General features: G+C 33.0%; 2 protein-coding genes across 4 annotated transcripts; one reads left to right on the forward strand and one right to left on the reverse strand.

Annotated features, from left to right (window-relative positions):
- Positions 1-538: 538 nt before the first annotated feature.
- Positions 539-3,578, reverse strand: LOC118061299 (hydroxyacylglutathione hydrolase cytoplasmic). The gene is made up of 7 exons (XM_035074730.2): positions 3,400-3,578; positions 3,197-3,319; positions 2,836-2,997; positions 2,360-2,438; positions 2,074-2,187; positions 1,100-1,276; positions 539-878 (listed from the first exon to the last, which is right to left on the reverse strand). Exons 1-7 carry the CDS (start codon positions 3,444-3,446, stop codon positions 804-806), a joined length of 777 nt encoding a protein of 258 aa, XP_034930621.1. The 5' UTR covers positions 3,447-3,578; the 3' UTR covers positions 539-803.
- A 5,703-nt stretch (positions 3,579-9,281) lies between these two features.
- Positions 9,282-23,722, forward strand: LOC118061293 (uncharacterized). 3 transcript variants are annotated; one of them, XR_012168939.1, is made up of 20 exons: positions 9,282-9,488; positions 10,151-10,198; positions 10,284-10,361; positions 11,751-11,807; positions 11,945-12,049; positions 12,593-12,704; positions 13,804-13,849; positions 13,990-14,061; positions 16,315-16,377; positions 16,466-16,620; positions 16,801-16,865; positions 17,992-18,142; positions 20,226-20,331; positions 20,416-20,551; positions 20,736-20,800; positions 20,950-21,114; positions 21,307-21,379; positions 21,464-21,536; positions 22,069-22,181; positions 23,051-23,722. XR_012168939.1 is itself a non-coding variant. In XM_035074722.2 (19 exons), exons 1-18 carry the CDS (start codon positions 9,467-9,469, stop codon positions 21,517-21,519), a joined length of 1,575 nt encoding a protein of 524 aa, XP_034930613.1. In that variant the 5' UTR covers positions 9,282-9,466; the 3' UTR covers positions 21,520-21,536; positions 22,069-22,481. The 3 variants fall into 3 exon arrangements, 2 of the variants coding, with proteins under 2 accessions (XP_034930613.1, XP_034930614.1); XM_035074722.2 differs by lacking the exon at positions 23,051-23,722 and having other exon boundaries at positions 22,069-22,481; XM_035074723.2 differs by lacking the exon at positions 23,051-23,722 and having other exon boundaries at positions 10,290-10,361; positions 22,069-22,481.
- Positions 23,723-27,578: the final 3,856 nt, after the last annotated feature.

The following is a 27,578-nucleotide window of genomic DNA, read 5'->3' on the forward strand; positions in this document are numbered from 1 at the left end:
CATTTAAATAAATAATTTGAGTCAAAATTATTAAATTTTAACTGACAAAATTTAACTTATTCTACCTTTTTTTTCCAAAAAAAAAAAAACATTTTAAATCATTTTTATCAAACCTACTTTTAATTTAAAATTATTCTGATTCATTTTTCAAAATAATTCTTGAACTATAATTCAAAATTAAAAAATCATTTTTTGATATAAATTTGTTAATTACATCATCATTTATATAGTTAAACAGAACGATATCTATGGTAAGAAAGATCTGATTTAAGATTTGGTTTAACAAATCACGTCATTTCATCAAGAACTTGTTTTGCCAATCGCCCAACTAGATTATTGGATTGTTGGGTTCCCATTTGTGAAGGAAACAGGTATGATCACCTAACTTTTGAGCCTTGGATTTTGCCCAGTGACATAAACCAAGGCTATGAGATGGCTGGAGAGAGTAAAAACCATAGGAACAGTAGCCTGTCCAAAAATTGTGCATAAATGTGAAGAGCTAGATTGCTGCGATTACATTCAGGCAGGTAAACAGACATTGCAGAAGAAAATTGTATAAATTAAAAACATACAACTGTTTAGCGCAGGACCCTGTCTAGTTCAGTGAGAGTTTTCATGTCTTCCGTGCAAATACATGAAAGAAATTGGAGGTTTCACTCCTACCTCACATTAACAGTAACAGCAAAGGATTATTTCGAGAGTGCCAGCAAAAAACCAGATGTTTACACATAACATAGTCACAGAATCCATTTCCCGCATGCACACAGCAAACGGAAATGAAAAGACAGAATCCATTCCCTAAGCTAGCCTCTCCAGTTGTCCTTCATTAGCCTTATCTTTCGAAGAGCTTCAACGGGGGACTGGCAACCAACCTTTGCCTGTAAATGAAGCAAATGTTTAAATACAAGGGTTATGTCTCCAGACAAGCCAAAACAAAAGCAATCAGATTGGTATTGTCGGGGGTTGGTGAAGCAAGAACAGGGAAAACATGACAGGTTACATTCCATTTCCAGAATAATATTCCATGTCATCTCCTTAGCATAGGATCCATGCTGTTAAAATACAGTCAAAATCCCAATCTTGTTAATGAAAAGTGAACCTGAACATCTGGAAGCTCTGCACGCATGAATGGATTTGTCTCCATTTCTTCCTCTATAGTTGAAGGAATGGTGGGGAGCCCTGCTCTGCGTTGTTTCTGAGCCCATGATAGCTTCTCCTGAATCTTTACACTGTCTGGCTCAACCGTCAAAGCAAACTGCAAGTTCTTCACAGTATACTGGGGAGCACAAAACCAAATGTCACAGGACATCAAAAGTAGGGAATGACACTCCAAAATGGACTGGGATCAACAAAGCAGTTAATAGATCTTTGCATTTAGCTGAACTTTTCCAATCAAGATTGGAAATTAATTTGTGGATATAAGAGTTCCTCTGGTAACTGGAAAAAAAAAAAAAACTCACTACCACGCTTGAACTCTACCACAAAGCACAACTTAGCGTTGATTACTCCCACACCCAGCTTGTGCTAAATAATGCATCACAATGTTTCTCATTTGCATTGGTAAATAGCATCTCATTGCTTTCCATTATATGAGATATATCTTTAGGGAAAGCACTGGCCCTTGCCCCTCAATCAACAGAAACAAACAGCGACTCACTAAAATTCATTTTCCAGATTCCTAATCAATTTGAATCTACTCTCATATCCACTTTCACACGGCTATGCTTTCAATACAAGTTTTTCTAGTAGCAACCTAACTGCAAAAGATTGATCACATACATGAACTCTGAGGGTTCTTTTGAATTCAAGCACTCAACATAATAATGTTCCATTGCGTGAGGGTGGAGAAGAACACCATGGCGGAGAGAGGGGGAGGAGAAACATACACAACACATGCAGACAATTTATTTTATTGTTATGATACCAATTGAAGTCCAAATTAGCTGGGAGCATCCATACAGGTCATGCATCCAACCCCAACTTCTCGTCCACAAAAGATAAGAAAATTTTAACCAATTTAGAGGTACCGAAAAGAAAAATGAAACTAGAAAAAGAAAAAAAGAAATTCTTTACCTCGTGGCCACAATAAACTTGAGTAGGCTTTGGCAATGAACCCAATGTTACACAAAGTGACTGATACATCTGTTCTGCTGTGCCTTCAAAAAATTTCCCACAACCAGCAATAAACTGCACATCAATGTGTATTTGCATGAAGCTGATAATTACTTCGTAGCTCTCTTCAATGAAGAGAGGATAAGAAATCTCCCAGACAAAAGAATTTCATCTGCATACTGTTATCTCAAAAAAATTCAATCCAATAAAAACAACTGATGAAATTGAGGGCATCCTTTGAACTCACCAGTGTGTCGCCAGTAAAAACAGCTGGGTCCTCTCCCTCCTTGCCAGTCACATAATAACTTATATGGCCTTTGGTGTGACTGATAATAGTAAGTTGAAGAGAGAACAGAGAGACAAAAAACGAAAAAACATATATTACAAAAGCCTCATGAGGAGGAAAAAACAAGGAAATAAGAACGATTTGAAGGAATATTGTCCAATCCTTCATATCCCTCAGTCAAACATGTACAATTTCAGCAAATACATTCCCAGGACGAAGTAATCATTACACTTCCATAAAGTAAACAGAATGCAAGGAAGTGTTCTAAAAAATTGGTTAGCCTCAAATATATATAAAGCACAACTGGATAACATCAAGAAACAAAGAAGCTAACTTCACTGATATTCAAGAATCCAACTTTGCTTAACAAGCTAGCTTTCACTATAATAATTCAGCAAAAAGCCAAATATCTTTAAAAAAAAAAAAAAAAACCATACCAAGGAGTGTGAAGAGCCAAAATATTAACATCAGCACCCAGTGAGACCTTGTCACCATTCTCCACTTTATTAGTGCAACCCTTAACATTATCAAGCGAGCCACCATACACCTTAATTCCAGGCACCATCTCCTTTATCTTCTCATTCCCCCCAGCATGATCCCTACCAAAACACAGCTTGATTGATTACTACTGACTGTACATGGTTACCCACGGTGGCCCATATAATTAATTTGAGTGAGTGAGCCATTAATAAAACGTTTAGAGTATGAAACATTCCACTAAAAAAGAAAAAACAAAAGGTAGGTATGGAATAGCCAAAATAAAAAAGAGGAGGATTTTGAAGAGTTAAAAGAAAGGACCAGTGATGGTGAGTAGTGAGGACGAGCTTGAGATGGACCCCATGTTCATTGGCAGCATTAACAAGCTTCTCGGGCTCGACTGGATCAACAACCGCTGCTTCTTTAGTACTCTCATCAATGATTCTAAGAAATTATTCATATAATTATAATAATAAGTCAATAATCTTGTAATTCGAATAATTAAAATCCCAACAGTAACTCACAGGTAAGAGTAGTTGTCTTCTAAGCAAGGAACGTGAAATATCTTCATTTCTGCTGTAACTTCAATTACGGATTTGTGTAGCTGCCGTCTCGGCTGGGTCGAAGAAGAAGAAGAAGCCGGAGCAGGAGCTACAAAAGGGGTCGGCACACCGCACAGCTGGGAGCTGTTTTGTTTTGTTTATCTTTAAAGGGTCAAAACAATCACTTGCTGTCTCCATACGTGGCAGATAGTTATGCTTTTGACTCACTCGTGAACTTCTTTTTCTTCTTTCTTTTTTAAGAGAAAAAACCAAGTTCGTTTCTGTACAGCGAGCATAGTTTTAAAAATCCAGTCTCCTTTGATAGATCAATCAAAACTAGAATCGAGTTAGGATAAAAAAAAATAAAAAATAAAATTGATATAACTTAACTTACTTGACAGATTGATCCGGTAAGATCCGGTTAAAAATATGATTGTAATCTTGTTAATTTTTATTTATTTTTTATTAAAATAATATTATTTTAATTTAAAAAAAATAAATTTACCTAGACAACTCGATGACCAGGTCAAAATCCAGAACCTAAATCTTAGACTGGGCCGGTCACCAAACCAGGTCTAAAAACTATGAGAAAAAAGTGCATTTGTAATATATTTTTTAAAATACCAATTTTAAAATTAATATTATTAATTAAGAAAAAAAACTAAAAACCCTATAGAATTCATTGAAGACCTCCAAATCAAACAGTGCAATTTTTAAAAAATAATAATTTTATTTCAGTCATGAATATTTTTAATTTCATTCTTAGAAATCACATTGTGCAATTTGTTTTTTTTTTCCTTTGGGATTTTTTATTTCAGTCCTAGTAAATTTTATTTTATTTTCAATTTTATCCTTAAAAGTGTTAAATTGATGTTCAATTTGGAATATAATTTTATTAAATAAAGAAAATTGAAACTTAATAGATGATAAATAAACTTTCAACTCTTTAGGATGCTAAATTCTAGCATAGAGAATTCATTGTAGACCCATCATTGTGCACTTTTCACTAGGAAAGTGCTGTGCAATTTTTCTTTTTTCTTTTTTTTTTTTTCCTTAAGTTTTTTTTTATTTTTTTAAAAAAAATTTCATCCCTAAAAATCACAATTTTTTTTAATTTCATCCCTAAAAATCACATTGTGCAATTTTTTTTTTTTTTTTTTTGTTCCTTCGAGATTTTCTATTGCTCAATAGGGTTTATGGGCTCGTCATTTATTTTTATTGGCTTCCTATAAGTTTCATTGTAGTCCCCTTATTTATTAAATTGGTGTTTGATTTGGAAAGATAAAATTTGATTTTATTAAATAAAAAAATTGAAACTTTGGATACCAAATTTGTAATAAAAAAAACTTTCACCTCTTTCGGATGCTAAAATAAAAAGCTGGTTCACTAAATCCTATCATAAAGAATTGATTGTGGACCCCTTATTGTGCATTGTTAACTTGGAAAGTGTTTTACAATTTTTCTTCTTTTTTTTTGTCAGCTTTTTCATTTCGATTATGAATTTTTAATTTAATTTTACTATTAAAATTCATGTTAAAATTTGGTTTTGAATTTAATAGAATAAAAAAAAAGTTATTATAATTTAGTTGAATATTAAAAGTTTTTTTAATGATAGTAAATCGATAAATTAAAAAAATTAATGGGAACTTGTAAAAAAGAAATTGTTACAAAATTAAAAACAATAGTGAAGCTAAGATTCCAACTAATTAAATGTGAAAGAAAAAAATTGAAAAAAAAAAATTCTTAAGTTATCCTAAGTGAGTATGTCAAATATATCATTTAGGTTATTGAATTAAGATAAGCTAATAAAAAAAAAAAAAGGAGTTGAAGTCCAGTTCCAAACAAATCCATCATAAAAACATGAAAAAAAACCAGCAAATCTGGAAAGCCTGTCAAATTTTATAACCCGAATCATATGAATGAGATAATCCAATAAAAAACAAATCATAAATGATGCTCAATTATAAAATAACTAATGTTGAAGGACAGAATGGAAAAAGAAAATTTTAAACTTTAAAAAATAATTATAAAATAACTCAAGTCAACCCAAACAAATATGTCAAACCTGAGATCCAAGTGATGAGACTAGAATAAATGAATAGAAGAAAAATTAAAGAAAATCACAAAGCCCAGCATCTTAACCAAGACAGGTGGTATGTATTACACCGTTAACCAATCTAAATTTTTTCCAGCATAAAAAAGGACATTAAGAAAATGCAAACACCTCTAAAAATGAAAAGAAATCAATACTCCATTAATTGGCTCAATCAAGTTTAACAAACTTGGCTAACCTAAAGAGGACATTGGGACACTTCTAGTGTCGCCATGAAAAAGGCATTTGACCTCTAATTGAAGCCACACATGTCACCTAAAAGGTATGGTATGGACACTAGAAATGTGTCAACCATCCTTTTCCATAAATAATATTTCTTATTAAGAAAGATGTCAAAGTGCCCTTAACCAAATTGACAATAACTAAAAAAAGAAAAATCAAAATAAAAAGACCAAAATACCTTTACTCGCAAGTTCAAACAATTTTAATCCATGACATGGGAAGAATTACAAAAAAAAACCCCGCATTACAATTCAATTAATTATGGTTTAAAGGGTAGTTAAGTGATTTTGTTGTGTAATAAAAATATAAAAGACATTTGTATCTCTAGTTAATTTTAAAATGACAAGTGAATCATAGTAAACTGATCATTTTACCTATAACCCTAAGTTAAAGATTTTAGCTTGTAAGAAAAAAATAAAATTTATACTATTTCAATGAATAGTAATCTATTAAGAGAAGTGTGATAACTTCGTGAGGGGTTTAAGATTTTTGTTAATTTTCTGGTTATTTACAAATGTTTGGGATTTGCCCTAACAAAACTAATTAAACCATTTATATTTAAATTATTTAATACTCACTCTAACTTATTTCTTACTCGGTGTTCCTTGCACTTTTGCATCAATAAAGCTTTTTTTATTCTTTAGTATTTAAATTGAATTATTGGATTTTTTAAATTCAAAGGTTAGAGTTTGATATATTAAAAGAATTGTTATCACATATTTTTTTATGGTTTATGGATAAATAATCATATCTTTTGAAGGATTCACCTTCTTGATAGATAACTAAAAACGTCAATTAATGGCCATTCATTATTATAAAAACAAGTTATTTTGTTGTTTTAAAACAACTTTTTTTCTTTAACTATGTTCTTGCAATAATCAAACTAAGTTTTTTTTTTTTTATTATTATTAAAGTAGAATCTCTCTTATTGCTATCAAATTGACTTTTGGCACCTTTTTATTAATCATGAAATTGTATTTGCTTTCAATAATCAATAAAAAAAAATATTAAATCTCCGAAGAAAATAATTATTCACCAAGATTCAAAAATATTATTCATTATAATAGTGTAATGGTAAAATTGCTCATGCGCCATATAATCATTGAACTAGGTATTGGAGGTAAAGTAGTCTTTTCACAATGACACAATTATCTTTTACATATTATATAGGGCTAGATTAGTCATTCCATTTTTTATTGCATAATATAATTATTAATTTAACCTTAGAATAAAAAAAAATATAATGTCTTTCACTCATGGGTGTTTTGGTCTTTTTCCAATTTTTTCCAAAATAGTGTAAATACTTTATTGTCCTTTAAGACAAAATCAAATAAACTCTCTTGCAGTGGCTTTTTGCTCTTTTTACATTGGTTTTTTTATAACATCATGTTAGTTTAAGGGTATCGTTATATTTTAATAAATGTTAAATATTATATAAAAAACTTTATAACATCATGTTAGTTTAAGGCTCTTGTGCCTTTCGAGGGGCACGTGGGTGGCACCTAACCTTCAAAAACCACCTTCATCGATAGTGTTGGAGTCCTCATGGCACCCCCTTCATGATGGAGCAATGTGTGTTTCAAGATTCAAGTTAGTTTGATGTCGATAACCTTTTTTTCCCCCTTCCTCTCTCTTTCCTTTTGGATTTCCATGTAAACCCTTTAAAAATTCATGAACACCCTTTTAATTTTTTTTTAATTCTTCATATTTGATCCATGTTTTTTTTATTATAATTTGTTTATCTTGAGTAATTTATGAAATTGGAATACTTCAATTTCACCCCCTTTAAGTTTTTCATATTTCAAATGGAGTTTCATTCTTTTTATTATTATTTGTTTTTGTTTGAGATGATTTTTTTTTTTTATGATTTCACCCTTATTTGGTTTTTTTCCTATCAAATTCGATCCCTTTTTTTAATTTTTATTTTTTTTTCTTTGTCAAGTTTTTCAAATTGGGTGGTAATAAAGGTTCTTGATTGAACCTGGATCCATGGTTTTACGGGTTGCGAGTTTTGAGGATTTGACCAGGTTTGGAGAGTTTTTTCCGGGTTTGCCTGGTTTTCACAGTTTTCTTTACCTATACTAATTTTTTTTTCTTATTTCATCTTTCAATATTTATTCAATTGGAGACTGGGTTATGTATTTTTTTAACTTGCTTTCTGTATAATTTTTCTTTGGTTTTGAAAATGACCCGGTTATCTTTAGTCTTTTTTACTTATTTTTTTATTAGGTCTTGTGGAAACACATTTAGTTTCTAGGCAAACATGAGTGGATTGACCCAAGGGGAGGATGAGTCTAGTGGGACTAGACTGCCGCATAGGGGTTAGAATTTTTGACGAGAAATTAACCTCGTGACAATTGGTATCAAAGTACGATTGCATTCTTGGTAGGACAACAAGACTGTTCCGTGGACAAATCGAGGGATTGATTTGGGAGAGCCATCATTGGGATAGTTTGCCAAAACCAATGGCTGAACTTCATATGCCTAAAGTTATGGAGACAATTGGAGAAAGATTGATGCATCTTTAGGGCTTGATGGGTTAGATTCCTGACGATTAACATCGTTCATTTCATGACAGGTTAGAGTTGGCAATGAATATTGCTAAAAAGGTTGTTGGATAGCATGTTGAACTCGCTGTGGAAACAGTTTGCAAGTAGTAAGTTGCCAAAAAAGAGTCGTCTGTCTTGAAATGCTAGGGGTGTTGGATCCTCCAAGCCAGGTGCTCGAATGCGTTGCATTCTTTCTACTAATGTGTTTTGTTTGTGTCGTAACATGGGAGAATGTGAGGAAACCTTGGTGTTCTGTTTTTTACATCATAAAACATCATAACATGTGACATAAAACATCATAACATGTGACATAAAACAAATTATAAGGCTTTAAAACCTTATTAATATAATGTGGGTGATGAAATTAATAAAAAAAAAAAGCCTCGATGAATGAAAAAACACAATTCTTCAAAGACCAAAAAAGAAGAAAAAAGATCGCCCAATTATATTGTTCCAATCTATACTGCAGTTGGGTGTCAGTGTATAGTAACTGTAATAGTAAAACCTATAGCTCTTTCATTTCATTTTATTTTTGTAATTCATCTACACATCCAGGTTTTACTTAATTTGATAGTGATTATTCATCATAATGGATCAAGTTACCAAATATATTAAGGTTGTGTTTGTTTTTGTGATTTAATTATATTTTTAAAAAATTATATTTTTTGATATTTTATAATAATTTTAATGTAATAATCTCAAAAATAACCTTTTTAATTTATTATTTTGATTACTTTTATGTGAAAATCACTTTTAAAAACAATTTTTACTATAATTTTAAATATATTCTTAATGTTTGTTTGAGAGTGGATTTTTTATCATATTATTTAGAATATTTTAAAAGTGTATTTATCTTAAAAAAATATTAAATTAATATTTTTTAATATTTTATAAGGATTTTAATATATTAATGTTAAAATTAAAAAAATATTTTAATATATATATGTTTTAAAAATAACTTTTCACCTCAGTACAAAAAAGGCACAAAACTAAAGACAACCCTAACTAAACAACGCCCACCCTTCCATTCTCTTCCCCAAGCAACCGCATCTCATCTCAAACAAAGAACATAGAAAAAGCACCCCCCGAGTTCCTAACCCACAGCTATCAGCCAGCCGCAACCCAGCGATCTCGACAGCAGCAGCGGCGTCTTTACTCTGCAGAAATGGCAGAAGCGCCTCTACTTGGTTTGCCTTTTCTCTTTGAACTTATCGTACTTCGTTTGATGAAATTGTTGGATTAGTTTCGAATTAAGACTTTTACGAGTATGAGGTTTAAATCTGAAGGTTCTTTGCATGTAAAATTTAAGGGTATTCTTGAGATGTGAAATTTGGAGTTTCTTTCAATTTACTGTTAAATTGATTTTGATTTGTTGGTTTTGGTGATACGAAGTGAATTTAATTCGTTAAAATGGATGGATTTTCTACTCTACTTGCTAAAGAACCCGTGTGCTTGTGTCTTCTAATTCAAGCGATCATTTGTTAAACGGGTACGGAGGGTATATGGGTGATATCCGTTTATAATATATATATATAGTTTTCTTTTCTTTTAGCCTTGACATGATACCTACGGGCCAGGTTAGGGCAGAGTTGGGGATGTGTATCTATAAATCAGGTTCGGCTTTGGGAAAGGGTAGATGTAGGGGGGTACTCTACCTGTTGCCATCCCTAGTTATGTGCTTTGTTGGTGATGACTACAAATATAATTTTTTGATTGTTAGATATTTTGTTTCTGATTATGCTTTTCGAATGTTGAATTAGTGAGCAAAGTCGAGCTTTTTCATCTTAGTTTGCAATGATTTTTGAGAATTTTGATGCTTACTTTGTTTAAACATGTTTTTCAATAATAGATATTGAGGAGGAGGTTCGCTCATTGCAGCTTGACTCAGCAGATTGTGGTAGTGTTTATTGTTTAAATGAAATATTGGTTTTGCATTTCTTCTTCTTCTTCTTTTAATATGTAATGCTTTAATTAAATCTTAGCATCAGAGATAAATGGGTTGATTAATCCTGAAGATGCAAGGCCAGAAGAAGTTGAGAAGGTGGATGAGATGGAGAAAGGTTGGTGGTATAGTGAAATTCATGCTTGGAGCTTTGTTTTTGTATTTTATTTTGTGAAACTAGTGTGTTAATGATTTGAAAGGCCTTCCATTGTTGTTCTGGGTATAATTCTGGTTAAATTTGAAATGGGGTTTCTCAGTAATGCTTACTTTAACCTATCCGAATCCTGTAGACAGCTGACTATCAAATTGCATTTAATGGAAATTGAATCGAGGTGCTAAACAAAATCAAGGCCTTCACTAGTTGTGGAATAAATTAGATTACTCCCTTTTTTGTATTTGAACCTGTCATTGTTTAGGTGAGTGTCTCATACAGTCAAAGCTTTTCACTTGTGATACTTAATGCTCTAATTTTGCATATAGGGGTTGATGGATTGGTGCAGATCTAACATGCTCTGCATTTTGGTTCCAGATTTACTATTGACAGTGGTAGATCACAGAGCACCATTGCCTGAAAATCTTTATTGAATACCTTGAAACACCTGCTGACTGAATAAATGAAAGGAAAAGAAAATGCATGTACAAATTTGGTTGTTGACTTCTTGGCATGTTGGTCTCTTTGTTCTTTCCTTCTCACTAATTTTGTAGTTTGTTTTTCCAAGAATAAAGATCATTTTACTTTTGCTTTTTAGTTTCATTGAGCACTATGCTCTTATTAGATACCTTGAAAAAGCCTGTGACAAAATAAAAAGAATGAAAAGAAAATAAACTTAGCCATTCTGCTGCAATGACTGAATGACATGGTGCTTTTGTTTGTTTCTTTTCTGCCAATGTGGCTTCAATTTCATGATAACTATTATATTGAAATCATATGAAGTTCTATATTCTATTTCTATGCATAGAAATAGAAATTTGAATTCTATTATTTAACTCAATTTCATTCATTCAAAAAAATGTTGATGAGTCTAAATAGATAAGATCATAAAGATATATTTATAGATTTGCTAATGAATGAAGACCATTCCACTTTTGCTTTTAGTCTTTCAAGAGAGATTGTAAAATGTAGTTTGTAATTTTCTACAGAACTCATCAATTATTGTTGGTTGGCCCATTGTTCTTTGTTTTTCTTCTTGTCTTCATCCCCTCCATGCATGTGCACACCAACTCATGTGCAAATGTACACATGCCTAATACTGCTGGTGAATAGTTCATGCAAATGTGAAATGTATGCATGTCTGTTTATTTTAACAAAAGAACACTCTAATAGCATCATACACCTTCCTTACAAAACAATTGATATTTATGCATCTCTTGTTTCATTGTGATTAGGTGTTTGTTACTGATAATCTGATATTCTGCTAGCGGTCTCCCACTTTTCTGACTCATGTATTAAGATCTGTTGATAAGTTTGATATCAAATCATCATTTACGTTGTTTTGTGTGTTTTCAGATTCAGATGATAAAGTCACTGTGAGCTCTCAGGAAGTGCAGGCTGAGTTGCCCAAAGGTATGTTGTGATTATCCTTCTATTTTTTTGGTACTCTGACATTTATGAATGCATTGAGATTTCTGACTTATTACCATCATATCTTGTTAGTTATGCTTTAGTGTTACCATTTGTTTTGCTTATCTTTTGTTTTGTAGTGAAAGATAAAGAAGTACCTGCACCAGAAGATGTGGAAGCAGTGGTTGAGATGGAACAGTACAATAAGAAGCGACACTTAAATGTTGTTTTTATTGGCCATGTTGGTAGGTCAATTTTTCCAAAGTAAACACTGGCCTTGTGATTGCTAAATTGTTTGGTCCTTTAATAATGTACCCAATAACAGTTACTACACAACTGCTTTAGGCTTTGAGAAGTTTTTGTTAGTGTAATCTAATTGGTGCATTGTTTTATGGTTGTTTGTGTCATTACTATTGCCATGCTGCAAGTAGCTGCTCCGTGAGGGCCTGATGGCTGTTCTAATCCTTTCCAAGTACTTCCATGTCGTATATATGCCATTTTGGTTTGGCAATGCTTTGCGGCATTTGTAGCTGGATGCAGGCTTTGATCTGGCAGGATTTATTGGGGATTGATAATCAAATCTTTTCCGTGTAGTATTTTAATCTAGGCAGGGTTAAGCACATGAACTTCAACAAATTGCTGCATCATTTGATTGATAATTTATTCCCAATCTTTTAATTTTGGAATAGTGTTCTGAATCTAGTTTGATCATTTTTGGGCCTCTTAATGTAAATTAGCTATCTATCCTTCCATTGTTGTACTAGTTCATGTGCTGTGTCTGGCTGCAGATGCTGGCAAGTCCACCACTGGGGGCCAGATACTCTTTCTTAGTGGCCAGGTGGATGATCGCACAATCCAGAAATATGAGAAAGAAGCTAAGGACAAAAGTAGAGAAAGCTGGTGGGTCTTCCTTTTTTGTTTATAATTTGGATTTATCTCATTGGCATTTTTTATTACCCTTCTTTGCAAGAATGAGCACATTGTCCTTTCACTATTGCTATACCTTTATAACTGATCTGCAGCATCTTATTTTGATTGTTGTTTTATTGTAGCTTCCATTATTTGTAGATTAGGAGGTTGGCTGAAGTTATTGCTTATGATATCTGTGATGTGATGTTGAAATTTCTTGTACTTCATTTTTGGCAGCAGGATTGGAAAAATCATTTTATTTGGAAAAGTTTGTTACAATTATTTATTATGTGAATTTAGTTTACTCTTTTGTTGATACTAATGGGTAGTGATGTGAATTCAATTTTGGCAGCAGGATTGGAAAATTCATTTTATTTGGAAAAGCTTGTTACAATTGTTTATTACATGAATTTAGTTTACTCTTTTGCTGATACTAATGGGTGGTGATGTGAATTTAGTTTTAATCTTACTTAAATTTTACTCAGCAACGTGCTTCTCTGATATAGAACTTACATGATTTGTAGAAATCTCACCTCTTTAGAAATTTCAATCTGTTAGAGTTTGTGCCCATATCATGTAATTTGATGTTGGGTTCTCAGATGGATCCAACAGTAAGGGTTAATTTGCAAGTGAATCAAGGGGTGGAGTTGGTATCTACTTAAAGTCTCTCGAGATAACAAGTCACATAACATTATGAGAATTGCTTTCTCCCACAAAAGAACTTATCAAATGAGATTGCATAATTCATTTATGAAGAAAAAAATTTCTTGTTCTTTTGAGATTGCAATTCCAGAACATGTTGGTGTATCCAAATTATATGTATACTTATTATCTGCATATGTTCAGGATTAATTTTTAGTGATTCAGTATTATTTCTGTGCTATCAAATGATCCCTCATAATAGCTTTTCAAACTGCTGCTGTTTTTCCCAAGTTTTGAATGGAGTGTTCCTTAAATTGTTTGTCTTGGGTGTGTGTGCTATCATTGTAATTTGCTCTGCATTGTGTGGCATTTGATTCATCAAAATAATTGATTCTTCTGTAGATTTACTTGTACCTTTTGAAGACTATGGTTATTTTCCATTTGCTAGGTATATGGCTTATATTATGGACACTAATGAGGAGGAGAGGGTTAAGGTAAGTTTCTCTGACAATTGGGTTTCTGTGGGGCCAGATGATTTTTTGTTGTTGATTCTGTTTCAGTTTCCATTTTGATTCATATGCGAATCTGATTTAAATCCCACTGGTAGTATTTACTTTTATAATGTTGATTTTAGGGCAAAACCGTTGAAGTTGGAAGAGCACACTTTGAAACAGAGACAACAAGATTCACAATTTTAGATGCACCGGTGAGAGATTACATCTTAAAAATCTTGTTTCACTTTCTTCACTCCAGCTGATCATATCTATTATTGGCATTACAAATTCGGCTGGCTTTGCATGGCGTTCTTCTCCCATGTAGTGGTGATCTGAAAAATATGTTCTCAGTGCATTATTTGGCCTCAAATTAAGTATTGAGGGGGATAACTAGACCAAATGAGAGATAGAATAAAAAATGACATGTTGAAATGATAAAACATTGATCTAGCATTTTAACTTCTCATGGATGATTTTACTCCATGACCTAGTTGCAGAATGAAAGTTGGGCAGAGTGTGTTGTTTGTGATGTTACTGCCTTTTTTTTTGTCTTGTCTTTCTTTCTGCATCACACTCACTTCCATCCCGCCCACTTTTGTATACATATTCAACGTGCCTTGCAACATGTGCCCCTCATACCTTTACAGTATTACGCAATACTAAGCACAAATAACTTGAAAATTGTCCTTTCATATGTCGACCTTCATCACTTAATCATTTATGCCTTCTACTCAAGCATTACAGTGGAAAAAAAATGAGAAAGGCCTTCACAAGCAACTTCACTACCATCCTGTTATGTTGCAGTAATAGTGTGTGAAAATGATGTATGTTCTATGTTGTTGGCCAACTGTTTCACCAATTAACAAAGGAAAAGCCTGATTGTGCCTGGATTTGATCACCAGTTTTGATCACAGTTATCAGAGCAGATGACTGAGTGGGAAAATACAGTGATCGTCCTTCACTCCTTAAGAACTGGCAATAAGATCTGCAGATGATGACAGATAGTCCTGTATGCTTGTTGTGATGGCTTTTGCCTTTCTCAAGTTATTTCATATGCAAGTATTTATTGGAAATACATGAATTCTGACTGCATTTCTGTTTCACGGGCTCATATATTTAAATTGAAGGCTTGTTTGATTTGTGGATTGATGCTTGAGATCATCAAATGTATAAAGGGTATTTCCTAAATTAAGTTGCACCAATGAACTTGGAACGGCTAGATTCAAGCAAGAACTCTAGCATCATATGATAATGTAAAAAGAGAAGATATTAGAAGACACAATTGTTATTCAACCAAATTAAAATATGCTTAAAATGAGTGTGCATTTGGTTCCAACCAAAATTAGTACTAAATTCATGAATGTGCCGGTTTGGATTTTTTTTCTTGAAACAGAATAGGCCAAAAATTGAAAACAACGGAACTAATTATTTTTTGAATTATCTAAGTTGTGGGGGGGGGGTAAAAGATATGGAGGTTGAGAGAAGCTCTGTAGGATGTAGGTGCTTCAGATCATTCTTTGGGACAAAAACCAGCTCCAAATCCTGTTTCATTAGTGGATTTGTTGATTCTTTTTCTTTAAATCATGTATCATAGTACCGTTTCTATGCCTCTGTATGTTTGTCTTTTGACTTAGCTATCTATAGAAAGAGAAGGTGCAATGGTTAGAGCAGTATCTCGTTAATCTGTTATTAGCATGTGGAGAATCTTGTCCATTCAGAAATGGATTGAGCATCTTGTCTTTGATTTTTCCTTTTCCTGTTATTAGCAAAATCTTTTCCTGCGCAATCTTTTGTTTGACTGCCATTACATGGAAGTCCTTTTGTAGAAATTGAAAGAGAAGTTTTCATTGGTACTTTTGAATCTCTTGCAATGGCAACCATGTCTCCCAATTCCATTCACTTAAGCTTATTCTTGGAATTATCTCAAATGGAGTGAATCAAAATTCAACATTTTAGCTGTTCTAATGGTTAACAATAGATTCTTAAATTGTTGTAATAGTTCTTGTGCAGCAACATGTTCTCTATTGAACACTTATAATTCTCAGAGGTATTAGTCTGCTGAGAACATCCTATAAAAAGTTTGGATGTGCAAATGGTTGGCTTTGTCGGCTTGATTGAGTTGATAGGTGAATTTATTAAAACATGAAACAGTTTGGGAAAGAATTAGAATGAATAGAGAAAGATGAAAAAAAACACTTTTTTTTTGTTTAATTGCTTTCATAGTAACCTCTACAAAAACCAGTAGTTTTGCTATTACAAATTCCTAATGGTTGTCTGAACCACGCACTTTGTAGCTGAAAGTATGACCTGCTTTTGTTATTCTGGGTGCTGCATATGAGAATTTTAGGATGAAAATGTTCATGCAATATAAAAGAAGCCCTTCCCTGTCTTCTAGGTTGTCTGTGCTGATTTAAAATTTAAATTTTGGTTTTCATTTTTCTTTTTTGCTGTTCTTGAATCTTCAGGGTCACAAGAGCTATGTTCCAAATATGATTAGCGGAGCATCTCAGGCCGATATTGGCGTGCTAGTAAGTTTGCACCAAACTGTTTTCCACATCTCTTTTCTCAATGGCCTATTGCTTTGAAAATTTTGACAGGACCCTTTCTCATGATCAGGTTATTTCTGCTCGAAAAGGAGAATTTGAAACTGGCTATGAGAGAGGTGGGCAGACCCGGGAGCATGTTCAACTTGCAAAGACCTTGGGTGTTTCTAAGCTGCTTGTTGTTGTAAATAAAATGGATGAGCCAACCGTGAACTGGTCAAAAGAAAGGTGCTTCTCCTTGTTTGACAGTGTGCATGTGTAACGTGGAGGTGCATTTTCTTTTGTGTCCTCTGTGGGCATAATCTGCTAGCGTGGAAGCACCTGCAGGCTTCTTATTCTTCTTCTGGGTCTGTTCTGTGGTAGTTTCTTTCTACTGATGTTTTGATTTGTTTTCATAATGTCTCTCAGGTATGATGAGATTGAATCAAAGATGATACCGTTTCTTAAGGCTTCTGGCTACAATGTGAAGAAAGGTATTGGAGGATCTTTTTCTATGGTCTCAAGCTGTTGAACTATTGCCTTCTCTAAATGTGTATGCTTTGTTCGAAGCTTTTCTTTTTCATCTTAGCTGTTAAAAGGTCTGAGATGCTGTGGACACCTTAGATTACTTGTTTAGTAATTAAAGAGGCCTCTCAATATTATACAATGGAGAATGAACTATGTTTTTAAAATTCTGTGCAATGCTTTGATGGAGTTCCCCTGAGTGTCTTCCCTGTCAGAGTTTTATACTCTCAACTCTCCAGTGGGATGAAATTGCATGTCATTTCTGGAGTTAGAAGAGTGCATCATTTACTTCTTATCAAGTGTTGTTTATTCATAGGGAAATTAGGTAATTGGTTTGCCATATGTATGGCCTTACTTTCATCTTCTCTTGTTGGCTGGTTGATTCACATATATTTCCCTGTAACTAAATTGGGGTGGATGCGAGTGAAATGGAATTGAAATTCTCCCTCTCCATCTCTGCTTACTGTCTATGATGATTCCCATTGGATCATTAGTTGGTAGGAGTTATTCCATTTCCTCTCCTATCACAATTTCATCCTTCTCAATGCCATGCTTATAGCAATTGATCTATGAATTCTTCTGGATTATTTGGATCATGTTTACTGTCCAAGGTATGTGTCAATAGCGAAGGTGCTTTGTATTGGTGAAATTTGCAAACTTAAGGGTTTGTTTGGGTAAGGTTGGCTTTTGTTTTTTTGAAGCTTTTGGGGCTTTCATTCCAAAAACAAATAGAAAATGTTTTGTGGACTCTTAAAAGATTTGGAAGCTGAAAGGGAAAGCGAGTAGGCTTTTGAGTCTTGTTTAATATAAAACATACACATATTATCAAACACTTGTACAACTATAATCAGAGAACTACAATGGCTACCACTAACAGCCCCAACCCAAAAAGAAGTCATAACTCTACCACTGGAGCCTAAGTCTTATAGATGTTTTTAGGTATGGCTGGTTATAAAAAATTATCTCTGGTGCAGTCATTGTTACTCTTTAAATATCTTGCATGTTTGGCCTCATCTTAGCTATTTGATCATGATGTTTTTGTCTCTAATATTAGTAAATGGCTTGATTTACTTGGGAATTGCCATTTTGTTACAGATGTCCAATTCCTACCAATATCTGGTCTAATGGGCACCAACATGAAAACAAGATTGGATGAGGCTGTATGTCCATGGTGGAATGGCCCATGCCTTTTTGAAGCTCTTGATTCTATTGAAGTTCCTCCACGAGATCCAAATGGTCCTTTGAGGTAAAGTTGCACCTTGCTTTCCCCAACCTCCTTTTTTTCTCTCCCTACCCATCATTGTATCTACTCTCCCTGCTTGTTGATCTTTTTATCTTATATACTTCCTGTTTTAGTATGTTATTTTTCTACATGATCCAATTGAACGTAAATTGTCGGTGCCAACACTTTTTATTCCCTTGAAAGAGTTGAAATGTTATGATGAGAGAATGTTTCTTTTGAAGTTTGAGCTTAGTGGTATTGGCTACTATACTAATGATATTTTACTAGGAACATTGAATGATTCCACTCTCTATTGTGGTGAAAGAGATGTCTTATGATTGAATTTAGCTTGTGTACTAGATTGGTGGTTGGGCTAAGTCAAATTTTTCCTAGCTATGCTCAAGCGATGAAAGTGTTTTTAAAGGAGCAAGAAATATTTAGAATCCAGGTCATAGATTGTTCAGTAAATTTGGTTAATTTAATAACATAATTATATATAAAAAAGACCAACGACAATAATAAAAAAAAAAAGAACAATAAAAAAAATAAATGCTTGCCAATATTATGAAAAGATACCCTTTAAATATTCTTAAAAGTTCTTAATGATCTCATTCGATAAACAAAGCAAAAAGTGAATTGGAATGGAATAACCTTATAAAATGGAAAATAAAAAAAATCTGAAGCTCAATTATCAGCTGAGGGATGAATTGAAAAGAAAAAAAAGACGACTCAAGTTAGCATGATAAATTTGAGACCCATGTCATTGATTTGAATGGGTCCAACAAGCTCAATTAATTTAACAACATAATTGTAAAAAAAGGTGACATTGAAAAAATAACAATAAAAAAAAATGACAATGACTAATCGATAAAATTGAAGGATTGCCACTATTATGAAAAGATACCTTCTAAATTTTCTTAAAAGGTCTCAATGATCTCAATTGATAATAAAGCAAAACATGAATGAGAACAAGACAATTTCATGAAGTGAATAAAATCAGAAGCTCAATTACCAAATGATGAAGGATGAATTGAAAAAAAAATCAATTTAAAAAATAATAAAAAATTTGACTTGAGTCAGCATGCCGCGACTCGGTTGTGAGGTCAAAATAACCCCGTACAAAACAAATTGAGTAAAACGATAGAGGTTAACTCTTAAGCAAACTAAATAATAAAAGGTGAAACAAATAAAAAAAATCGATTAAAAAAACATTGAATAAAAACCCGATAACCCGGATTAACTCAACTAATCCATGACTCAGGATGTGAAAGCATGATTACTCCATTGAAAAGTTGGAAGTGAATAAAAATCAATTGAAAAAAAAAAACAAAAAAATGACCGAAGTCGAATCAAGTTGATCTTCGAAACTCGTGATATGGGACATGAGACCGAGTTACTCCATAGAAGACAAACCTGAAAAAGTCATGAAGCAAAATTCCTAATCATCTAAAATTAAAAAATAAAACAAATAACAATCAAAAGAATAAGGACTAAATCTAGTATAAAAATTAAATGAAATAAAATAATAAGTAACAAAATTGAAAATAAATTAAATCAAGATAAGGATAAAAAACAAAAAATAACAGTCAAAAGAATAAGGATTAAATATGATAATGAGAAAATTGGAGTATGAAATTGAAAATAAATTCGAATTTCATTAATTATTTCAAATAAAAAAGTAGTAATAAAAAAACCAAGGACCAAAGCTGAATGAAAAACAAATTGAAGGGTTTTTTGAAAAATTACAAGGACAAGTGTGCAAATCGAGGGGGAGAGAGAAAAGACCACTGACATCAAACCAGAGGTCATCTTTCAGCATGATTATATCCAAAAAAACCAAAGTGAAAATACAAAAACCCCCCTGGATGCTAAAAAAATTTGAGAAGACTATTCTGACCCAATCATTTTAGTAATGATCAATGAGTTATGTGGAAAAGTCAATTTTACCTTACTTGAAAGTCTATTGGCTTTTGTTAAGAAGGGAGAAAATTTAAACACACTGTTTCAATTCATAGTGTTCTGTTTCTTGGTCTATCATGGATTCCTGAGCTCTTTTAGATTTTTGGATAGATTGGATTGAAGATATCATATAATTTTAAATTTGCAGGATGCCTATTATTGACAAATTCAAGGACATGGGAACTGTTGTTATGGGCAAAGTAGAGTCTGGTAGTGTGATGGAAGGTGATACCTTGTTGGTCATGCCAAACAAGGTCTATACTGATCTGTCTTTATCTCCTTGCTCTCTATTTCTTGTTTATACTGTGTGATATATCACTTTGTGTACACATCCGCAGACTCAGGTGAAAGTTCTCTCTGTGTTTTGCGATGAAAATAAGGTAAGACGTGCAGGACCAGGAGAAAATGTGAGGGTTAAATTATCTGGAATTGATGATGAGGATATATTGTCGGGTTTTGTTCTTTCAAGTGTTGGTAAGTTTCTTAAGTTTGCTCTTAGAAGTTGCAAATAAAGGTTTATTAGTCTTTGATGTTCTGAAAAGAGCTATTTTTTATCTTCAACAAGTTGATATTCAAGTATGTGGTTGTGTGAGAATTGTTATATTTTTCTGACTCCATTCTTGTTGATCAGACTTTTTATTGTTACTTCTTTATGCAGCAAGGCCAATCTTTGCAGTTACAGAGTTTGATGCCCAGTTGCAAATCCTTGAGTTACTGGATAACGTATGCCTACAAGTGTTAATTTTGTTTTTTTCACTCATTCCCTTTATTTTCTAGTCTCGTCAGTAGCTTGTTATGCCTATGATTTTTATAGATCTGCCTTGGATGTATACTGTAGCATCTGAACCAGAACTTTGTTGTTGATATTGTAGGCAATTTTTACAGCTGGCTATAAGGCTGTCTTGCACATACATTCTGTTGTTGAGGAGTGTGAGATTGTTCAGCTGCTGCAGCAAATTGATCCAAAGACTAGGAAACCTATGAAAAAGAAAGTCCTCTTTGTGAAGAATGGCGCAATTGTTCTCTGCCGTGTTCAGGTATTAGGATAAGGCTTGTACCATTTTTCTCTAGAAATTTGTGTCTATTTATGAGCTCTCAAATGTTTATTGTGCATGATGGTACATTTAAACATAGTTTACTTGTTAGTAAATTTCAAATTGAGTCAAAATTAATGCCAGAAAACCTTATTGATATTTATTTAGATCTTCCCTTGCTATTATGCCTGTTAGGTAAACAATTTGATATGCGTTGAGAAATTCTCAGATTTTCCACAACTCGGCAGGTTTACTCTTCGTACTGAGGGTAAGTTTCTGAACTCAAGATTTAACTGATGCCTAATTTGTTAATTTGTTGAGATCACATCTCAAGTGTCATTGTGTTTTTCAGGGAAAACAGTTGCAGTGGGAAAAGTCACAGAACTTCCTTCTGGTTCTAATTTTTGAACAATTTTGCATTAAAGGTGAGTGTGTTGCTTTCTAAATCCTTGCATTTTTCCTTATCCATATTAAACTGCAATTCAACTTTGCACTTACTGGACACTGTCTTGTATTGGAAAAATAAAAGTTTTGTTTTGGTATTTTGGTTTGAGACGTGATATTTGCCTCTGTTTACATGAATAAGTTTTATGTTTCTTGTTCTGATTTGGTTGCCTTACATTTCTTTGGCATGTCTGCTGCATTTATTAACTGGTCTTATTGTGTACCTATCTCTGAATATTTATTTTGGTTTCAAAATATAATATACATATCTATGGTTTTTTTCTTCTCCATAGAGGTGATTTTTATTTAATTGTTCTCAAAGCAGCTAGTATAAAATCATGTCTTGATCTAACTGTGATGTTATTATTTATCTGATGCTTCTCATCTGACGCCACTCCTGGTTCCCTCCAAGGAAAATACTGCTTTCTTGTGTTTCAGGTCACGAAATTGATTGATACTAATAATTAGGCTGTTGTATACATCTCCTTGACGCAACTTGAATTATTTTGACAGGCAATCAGAGTCAAATGGACCGCTTTTTGTGTGTTTTGGCAGCCAACCTATAAATCATTACATGTGTCGATTCGTATATATGGGGGAAGGCGCTTCTTATGCAGTTTTTGGAGGTTGGGTAATGAGCACTGGTTCTTGTTCTTTATCCCCTGTTACAGAGTAGTGATGTTTTAGATGTTTTAATCATAGAATGTACCTGATTCACCAATTGCATGATTATTGATCAATGTCATAAGTTTGTCAGGCATGGGATTTTTCTTGATTCCCATATAGCGTGATATATTTGTGACATTATCCCCTCGGTTGGATTATCTATGACTCCTGTTTTGATGCCACCTAGTTATGTTTACTTGTTTCCATAACTAGTACATGTACACATTACATAGTATAATGGTGTCGTGTTTTTTTTTTTTCTTTTCTTTTTTACCTCCCAGTGTAACTTGTTTATTTCGGGGAGAGTAAAATGTCAACCTTTGCCAATAGCTTTATTGACCCCGGGAAATTTCTTTAATATTCTTGGTATAATAATGTTTATTGCATTATTTTATTAATAGTTAAAGTTTATAGGTAAGGGGTTAATAAAAGTCCAATATGTAGATTAGTAAATCGACAATTGCATTGAGATGAAGTTTTTTTATTCTAAAGGCCAGGGTTAAAATTTCATGATTATGGGTAATTGAAAAGACCATGAAATAAGGGATGAAAGTCAATGTCTAGGATTGTATATATTTACTTTGTTGAATTCAGTTTTTTTTTCTATTTATATCAAGAATTTTAATTTAGTTAGTATTTTATTATTTAACCATCATAATACTAGATGGATTTTATTAGTTAAGTTTTAATTATGAATCTTTTTTTCTTTGAGCACTCTAGGTCTCAAACTAATATAAATAGAAATGTCTAATTTATTTTTGAAAGATATAAATTATTATTTAGATTTTATTATTATTAAATATTGGAGATTTTTTCTAAATTATTGTAGAGCTTAGAGCTTGAGAACAGACGAAGACGGCGAGCTTGGGAGTAGAGAATGGATAGCTTGGAGCAAACTTAGAAACATATAATTGAATGTTTGGATTATTGTAGAGAGCATAGACGAGAGAAATGTGCTTGAAGACTTATCTTCTTGTTGGGTTTATTTTACACACGCACTTGCTGGTTTTAGAAAAAATCATAGATTGTCAGCCCCTAATAATATGTGCTCAAATTTTGAAGTAAACCACCCTTTTGGATTTTAAACGGGTTATTGAGTCAATTTTTTTTAAAAAAATAAAAATAGCTAAAAAAAAAACAGGTCTTGGAAGCAGGCCTTGGAGCGTAGCAGCCTGCTAAACAACAGAACATTTATTTCTGAAGAAGACTAGAAAAATGTTTCACTGTACAGGAATAACTCTTTTAAGTATCAGAAACTATTTTAAAAGGTTGGAAACAAGAGCAGCACTGAAAAAGGAAAACAAAAGCAAGCAGAGACGGCAAAATCCTGTAGTTAGGAGTTTATCGGATACCATACTTTCAAAACCTCAATAGGAAAAAAAAAGAAAAGAAAAGGGAAATGCATGAGAAAGGACTTGAGCAGCAATGGTATGGTGGTAGTGTTATATAAAGGGAAACTCTAAATACAATTGGAACACAACAGCACTAAGAAATCCAAAAATAAATGTGGCAATTCTAGTAATCCCAGTAATGTTTCGGGTAGGCTAATTCTGAATCAGACGACCCAAACATATGTCAAAGAATTTGACACTCACATGGACAGATAAACTAAACAAGCATGAGGGAAAAAACACAGAATAATTATGTCCCAAGTCTCCAAGGGAATGCAGCAAGCTATATTTCATACCCACCAAAGCATGCTAATTAAAAATCAATTGCAATAAAAAAAAAAAAAACAAATCAATCAGAAAGAACTGGATCAAAGCGTAGTGACATTTACCAGATTCATTAAGCTACTGCACACTCATCCAATCAAATAACATCAGCTCAGAGTACTGGTCATACAGAGCATCAACCCCACCCCACCATTGCCTTCCTCCATTCATTTGAGTTCGTCTCACCTTCCCCCTCCTCTTCTTCAGGAATCAACACTTAAAACTGTTCCTTCTCAGTTCTTTCAACCTCCTCTTGATCTCATTGGTTATAAAATCATCGTCGTTGTCATCGTCCTCAGCTCCAGCTCCAGCTACAGGATCAGTGTTAGCTGATTTGTTAGTTACATTGTCACCGCCTCCACCATTCTAATTTCTTGACTCCTCTGGCTGTGGCCACAGGCTTATCTTCTAAATCCTTTTCTGGGTCTGGTTTGTGGGTTTTCCCGAGCCCTTTCACTTTAAAGAAATCCATCCTCCACCAACCACTAATTTCTTCTTTCTTCAAAATCGCATATAAAAAAAGAAAGAAGCTTGGAATATACAAAACTATTATGATTCCAGGGCCTTTTTTCTTGTTTCTTCTATTATCTCAAATCTTAGAAGGTACCAAAGTTAGATCCTTAGGTAAAAATGGTCCAGGCAGAATCTGATACGAGAGATTACCTAAAGATGTCAACAAACTTCCTAGAATCTAAACTGCTTACTTCAAAAACCAGCGTTCAAGTAAACTAGGGACCCTAATAGCCGAATCAGCTCCAAACTCCGTGTCCCTCAACCAAAATAACCACTTTGAAGAGAAGTAACAATAACCTGGAAATTCTAACAACTGAAGGCAACAAAAGTACACTTTTTTACTCCAACAACCCAACTATCACCAAATTTCTAGCAATAAACCCTTATCTGTAAACACGTTCGCTTGACATATAACAAAGTTGAAAGCATTCAAGTTTGGATCTTTATGAAACTTAAAATAGTACATTTAGCAAGCCATAAAAACAAATTATCGTTAACTGGGAGAGAAAAACCAAAAGCCCTCTTCAAAATTAGTGCTTTAAGAAGTATGTCAACGAAGCAAGACCCCAACAACGTGGCAATAAAGACACCAGCTTTAGAGCAGAAGTAGAACTATTTTTAGCATTTCACAGCTCAAAAATCGTAAAAAATCAGCAGCACCATAGTAAGGATGAAGGCATGTTAAAGGTTTGGGTATGCTATAGCCAGGTTAAGATTTTATCAATATCTTTTTAGTTGTTTTTTTATAATTCTTAATTGAGGTATCAAAAAATTATAAAAATTTGTATGGAGCCTTCTAATATAATGCTTTATCTTGGGTTAAAATTTCAAATTTTTTGAAGAAATTCAAAAATTTGATGAAAATCACAATTTGACTAGTTTTATGTTATTGGGTTTAATTTTCAATCCAACTATCAGATTGAGCTAAAATTTTACGAGGAATTTTAAAATATATTGAATAAAATCTGGTTAAAATTTTAGCATGAACGAAGCTTGATAGTGGTAACAAAAAAAAAACCGTTAAATAAAAGCAAAATGACTCATTAAGGGTAAAATAATTATTTGCCATTAAAAAATAAAACAAATCAGCTTTTCTTTCCTTTTATATATTGCCGACTAGGTAGAAGCAGAATTGAAAAAGAAAAATAAAGAAAAGGCTAGAAAGAAATAGAGAAAAGTAAGGGGAAAATATTAAAAAAAATATCCAAGGAAAAAAAAATGAGAATATTTTTGTAAACTTACAAAGTCCAACTTATAAAACACTAATCTAAGAAAGAATCAAGTGAAGAAAGGAGGAATTGAGAGAAGAAAAAAAATTTAATTACTTTATTTTTCAGCTGACATGAGATTGTTATTTTATCCAGGTTGATGGATTATTACAATATTGATTCAGATTCGATTATATTCCACAAAACATCAAATGATATAACTTTAATAGTAGATTTATTTTTACATTCACTTTAATTTTATGTACTTTTAATTTTTTTTTAATATTTTGGGTAATATATTTGAGTTAAAACTTTATTGTTAACTTTACAAATATATATATATATATATATATATATATATATAAATTAATAATTGATCTTAAAAAATATTTATATATTTATTTAATAGGTCAGAAAAAATTCCTGGTTCAGCAACACCCAAAAACGACAACAAAGAGGGATCTAAAAGTGGAAGGAAAAACACCAAAAGCCACATCTTTGAGTGATGGTTACATAAAAAGGAAGAAAATGAAGACATTTAGAGACAATGTAGAACCCTAAGTACCTCAGAATATAAAACAAAGATTAGGGTTTGTTCGCATAATAAAATCTTAAACAATCATAGTACTTGCGATCAGAGAGAAGGTGGGAGGAGAGTGAAGTGTTTCGAAATATGAAAAGGTTTAATGATAATAAATGCGAGCCATAAATGGCTTTTTCTTCTTCTTCTTCTTCTTCTTTTAAAAAAAACTATGACAGAAAACATGAAAAAAAGGAAAGAAATCGTTTCATTTTATGAAAGCAAAACAGTGATGCTATGGAGTAGGGTTACTTTACGCTGTTTTCTACACATTGTAATAATCCAGATGATTGAAACAGTCACGGAAATCAGTGAAAAGCTTTTCAAACACCTTCCGGTGCACTTTAATGGGGTGTTGTATATGGGTATAGAAGAAAACCCTAAAGAAAAATTGAAGCATCTTTTAGTTTGGAAAGAAAAAGGATAGGTTCTCCTAAGAGCAACTTGCCACAAGCATTCTTCACGAAACATATTACCCTAATATTGCCTTTTAACACAAGATATTTGAGCTCACTCTGATACAGTACTCTGACAAAAATCTCAGGCAGTTTTCCAACTGGAGTATAATATACTAGACAACATAACTATTTTACTCATTGATGATCTTAATTTTTATCGCATTTTCAGGCCACATTACAGTGTCAAAGATCCCAAGAGATTGATATGGCATGATTAATGATTGATGAGGAAGGGGCAATGGGAGCCACACGATCCATTTCATGGCTGTTTCTTGCTTGTTGAGAGAAGATCATGCCATAACGGATCTTACGAGATTGATATTTTGCTCGGCGTTGATCTCCTATAATGGCTGCACATGAACCCGTCCAACAGAAGGAGCGTCTATCTCACGCGAATTAATTTGAGATTCCAATGCCTCGAGAGAAGAATGTAGTTATCAAACCTCCCTCGTCCCGTTCAATATTAGAGATTTAAATAAATACAAAATTGAAACAATTCTGGATTTTTTTTTCAGATTAAATTAAGTTTTTCTTTGAGTTCAAACAAATCAAGGAGGTAGGCTGCTTATTTGACCTGCCGGGCCTGGCTCATAGAATAGAATACGACTATGTAAATCTAGGAAAGAAAAGGTCTTAACAGTTTTAATTTTTTATTTGGTTGAAGACCTAGCCGCACTGCCCTGAAATTTAATAACCAGAATGTAATTTGTGTGTTATGATTCAGAGATATTTTGATGCAATATTGCTGCAAGTTATCACGAAAGTGGAACGCTGCTATCCTTCATGGGTTATCCTCAACCTCTCGTATTTCTAAATCAAATGTCTCGATCGGATGTTGCATTACAGTGGCCATTAAATTGAGTCTGGTTTTTCTTCTCTTGGT

The sequence above is a fragment of the Populus alba genome, chromosome 19 (assembly GCF_005239225.2).
Source record: "Populus alba chromosome 19, ASM523922v2, whole genome shotgun sequence".
NCBI lineage: Eukaryota > Viridiplantae > Streptophyta > Magnoliopsida > Malpighiales > Salicaceae > Populus > Populus alba.

What these genes read in the sequence shown, in the direction of transcription:
- LOC118061293 (XM_035074722.2), top strand. Translation starts at nt 9,467, where the DNA reads ATGGCAGAAGCGCCTCTACTTG. An exon ending in GACAAAAGTAGAGAAAGCTG is followed by an intron (nt 12,705 to 13,803) that starts GTGGGTCTTCCT and finishes TCCATTTGCTAG; the next exon opens with GTATATGGCTTATATTATGG. An exon ending in TCCTTGAGTTACTGGATAAC is followed by an intron (nt 20,801 to 20,949) that starts GTATGCCTACAA and finishes TTGATATTGTAG; the next exon opens with GCAATTTTTACAGCTGGCTA.
- LOC118061299 (XM_035074730.2), bottom strand. Translation starts at nt 3,446, where the DNA reads ATGAAGATATTTCACGTTCCTTGCTTAGAAGACAACTACTCTTACCT. An exon ending in CTCACTACTCACCATCACTG is followed by an intron (nt 2,998 to 3,196) that starts GTCCTTTCTTTT and finishes GTGTTTTGGTAG; the next exon opens with GGATCATGCTGGGGGGAATG. An exon ending in TTTTTACTGGCGACACACTG is followed by an intron (nt 2,188 to 2,359) that starts GTGAGTTCAAAG and finishes ATTGATGTGCAG; the next exon opens with TTTATTGCTGGTTGTGGGAA.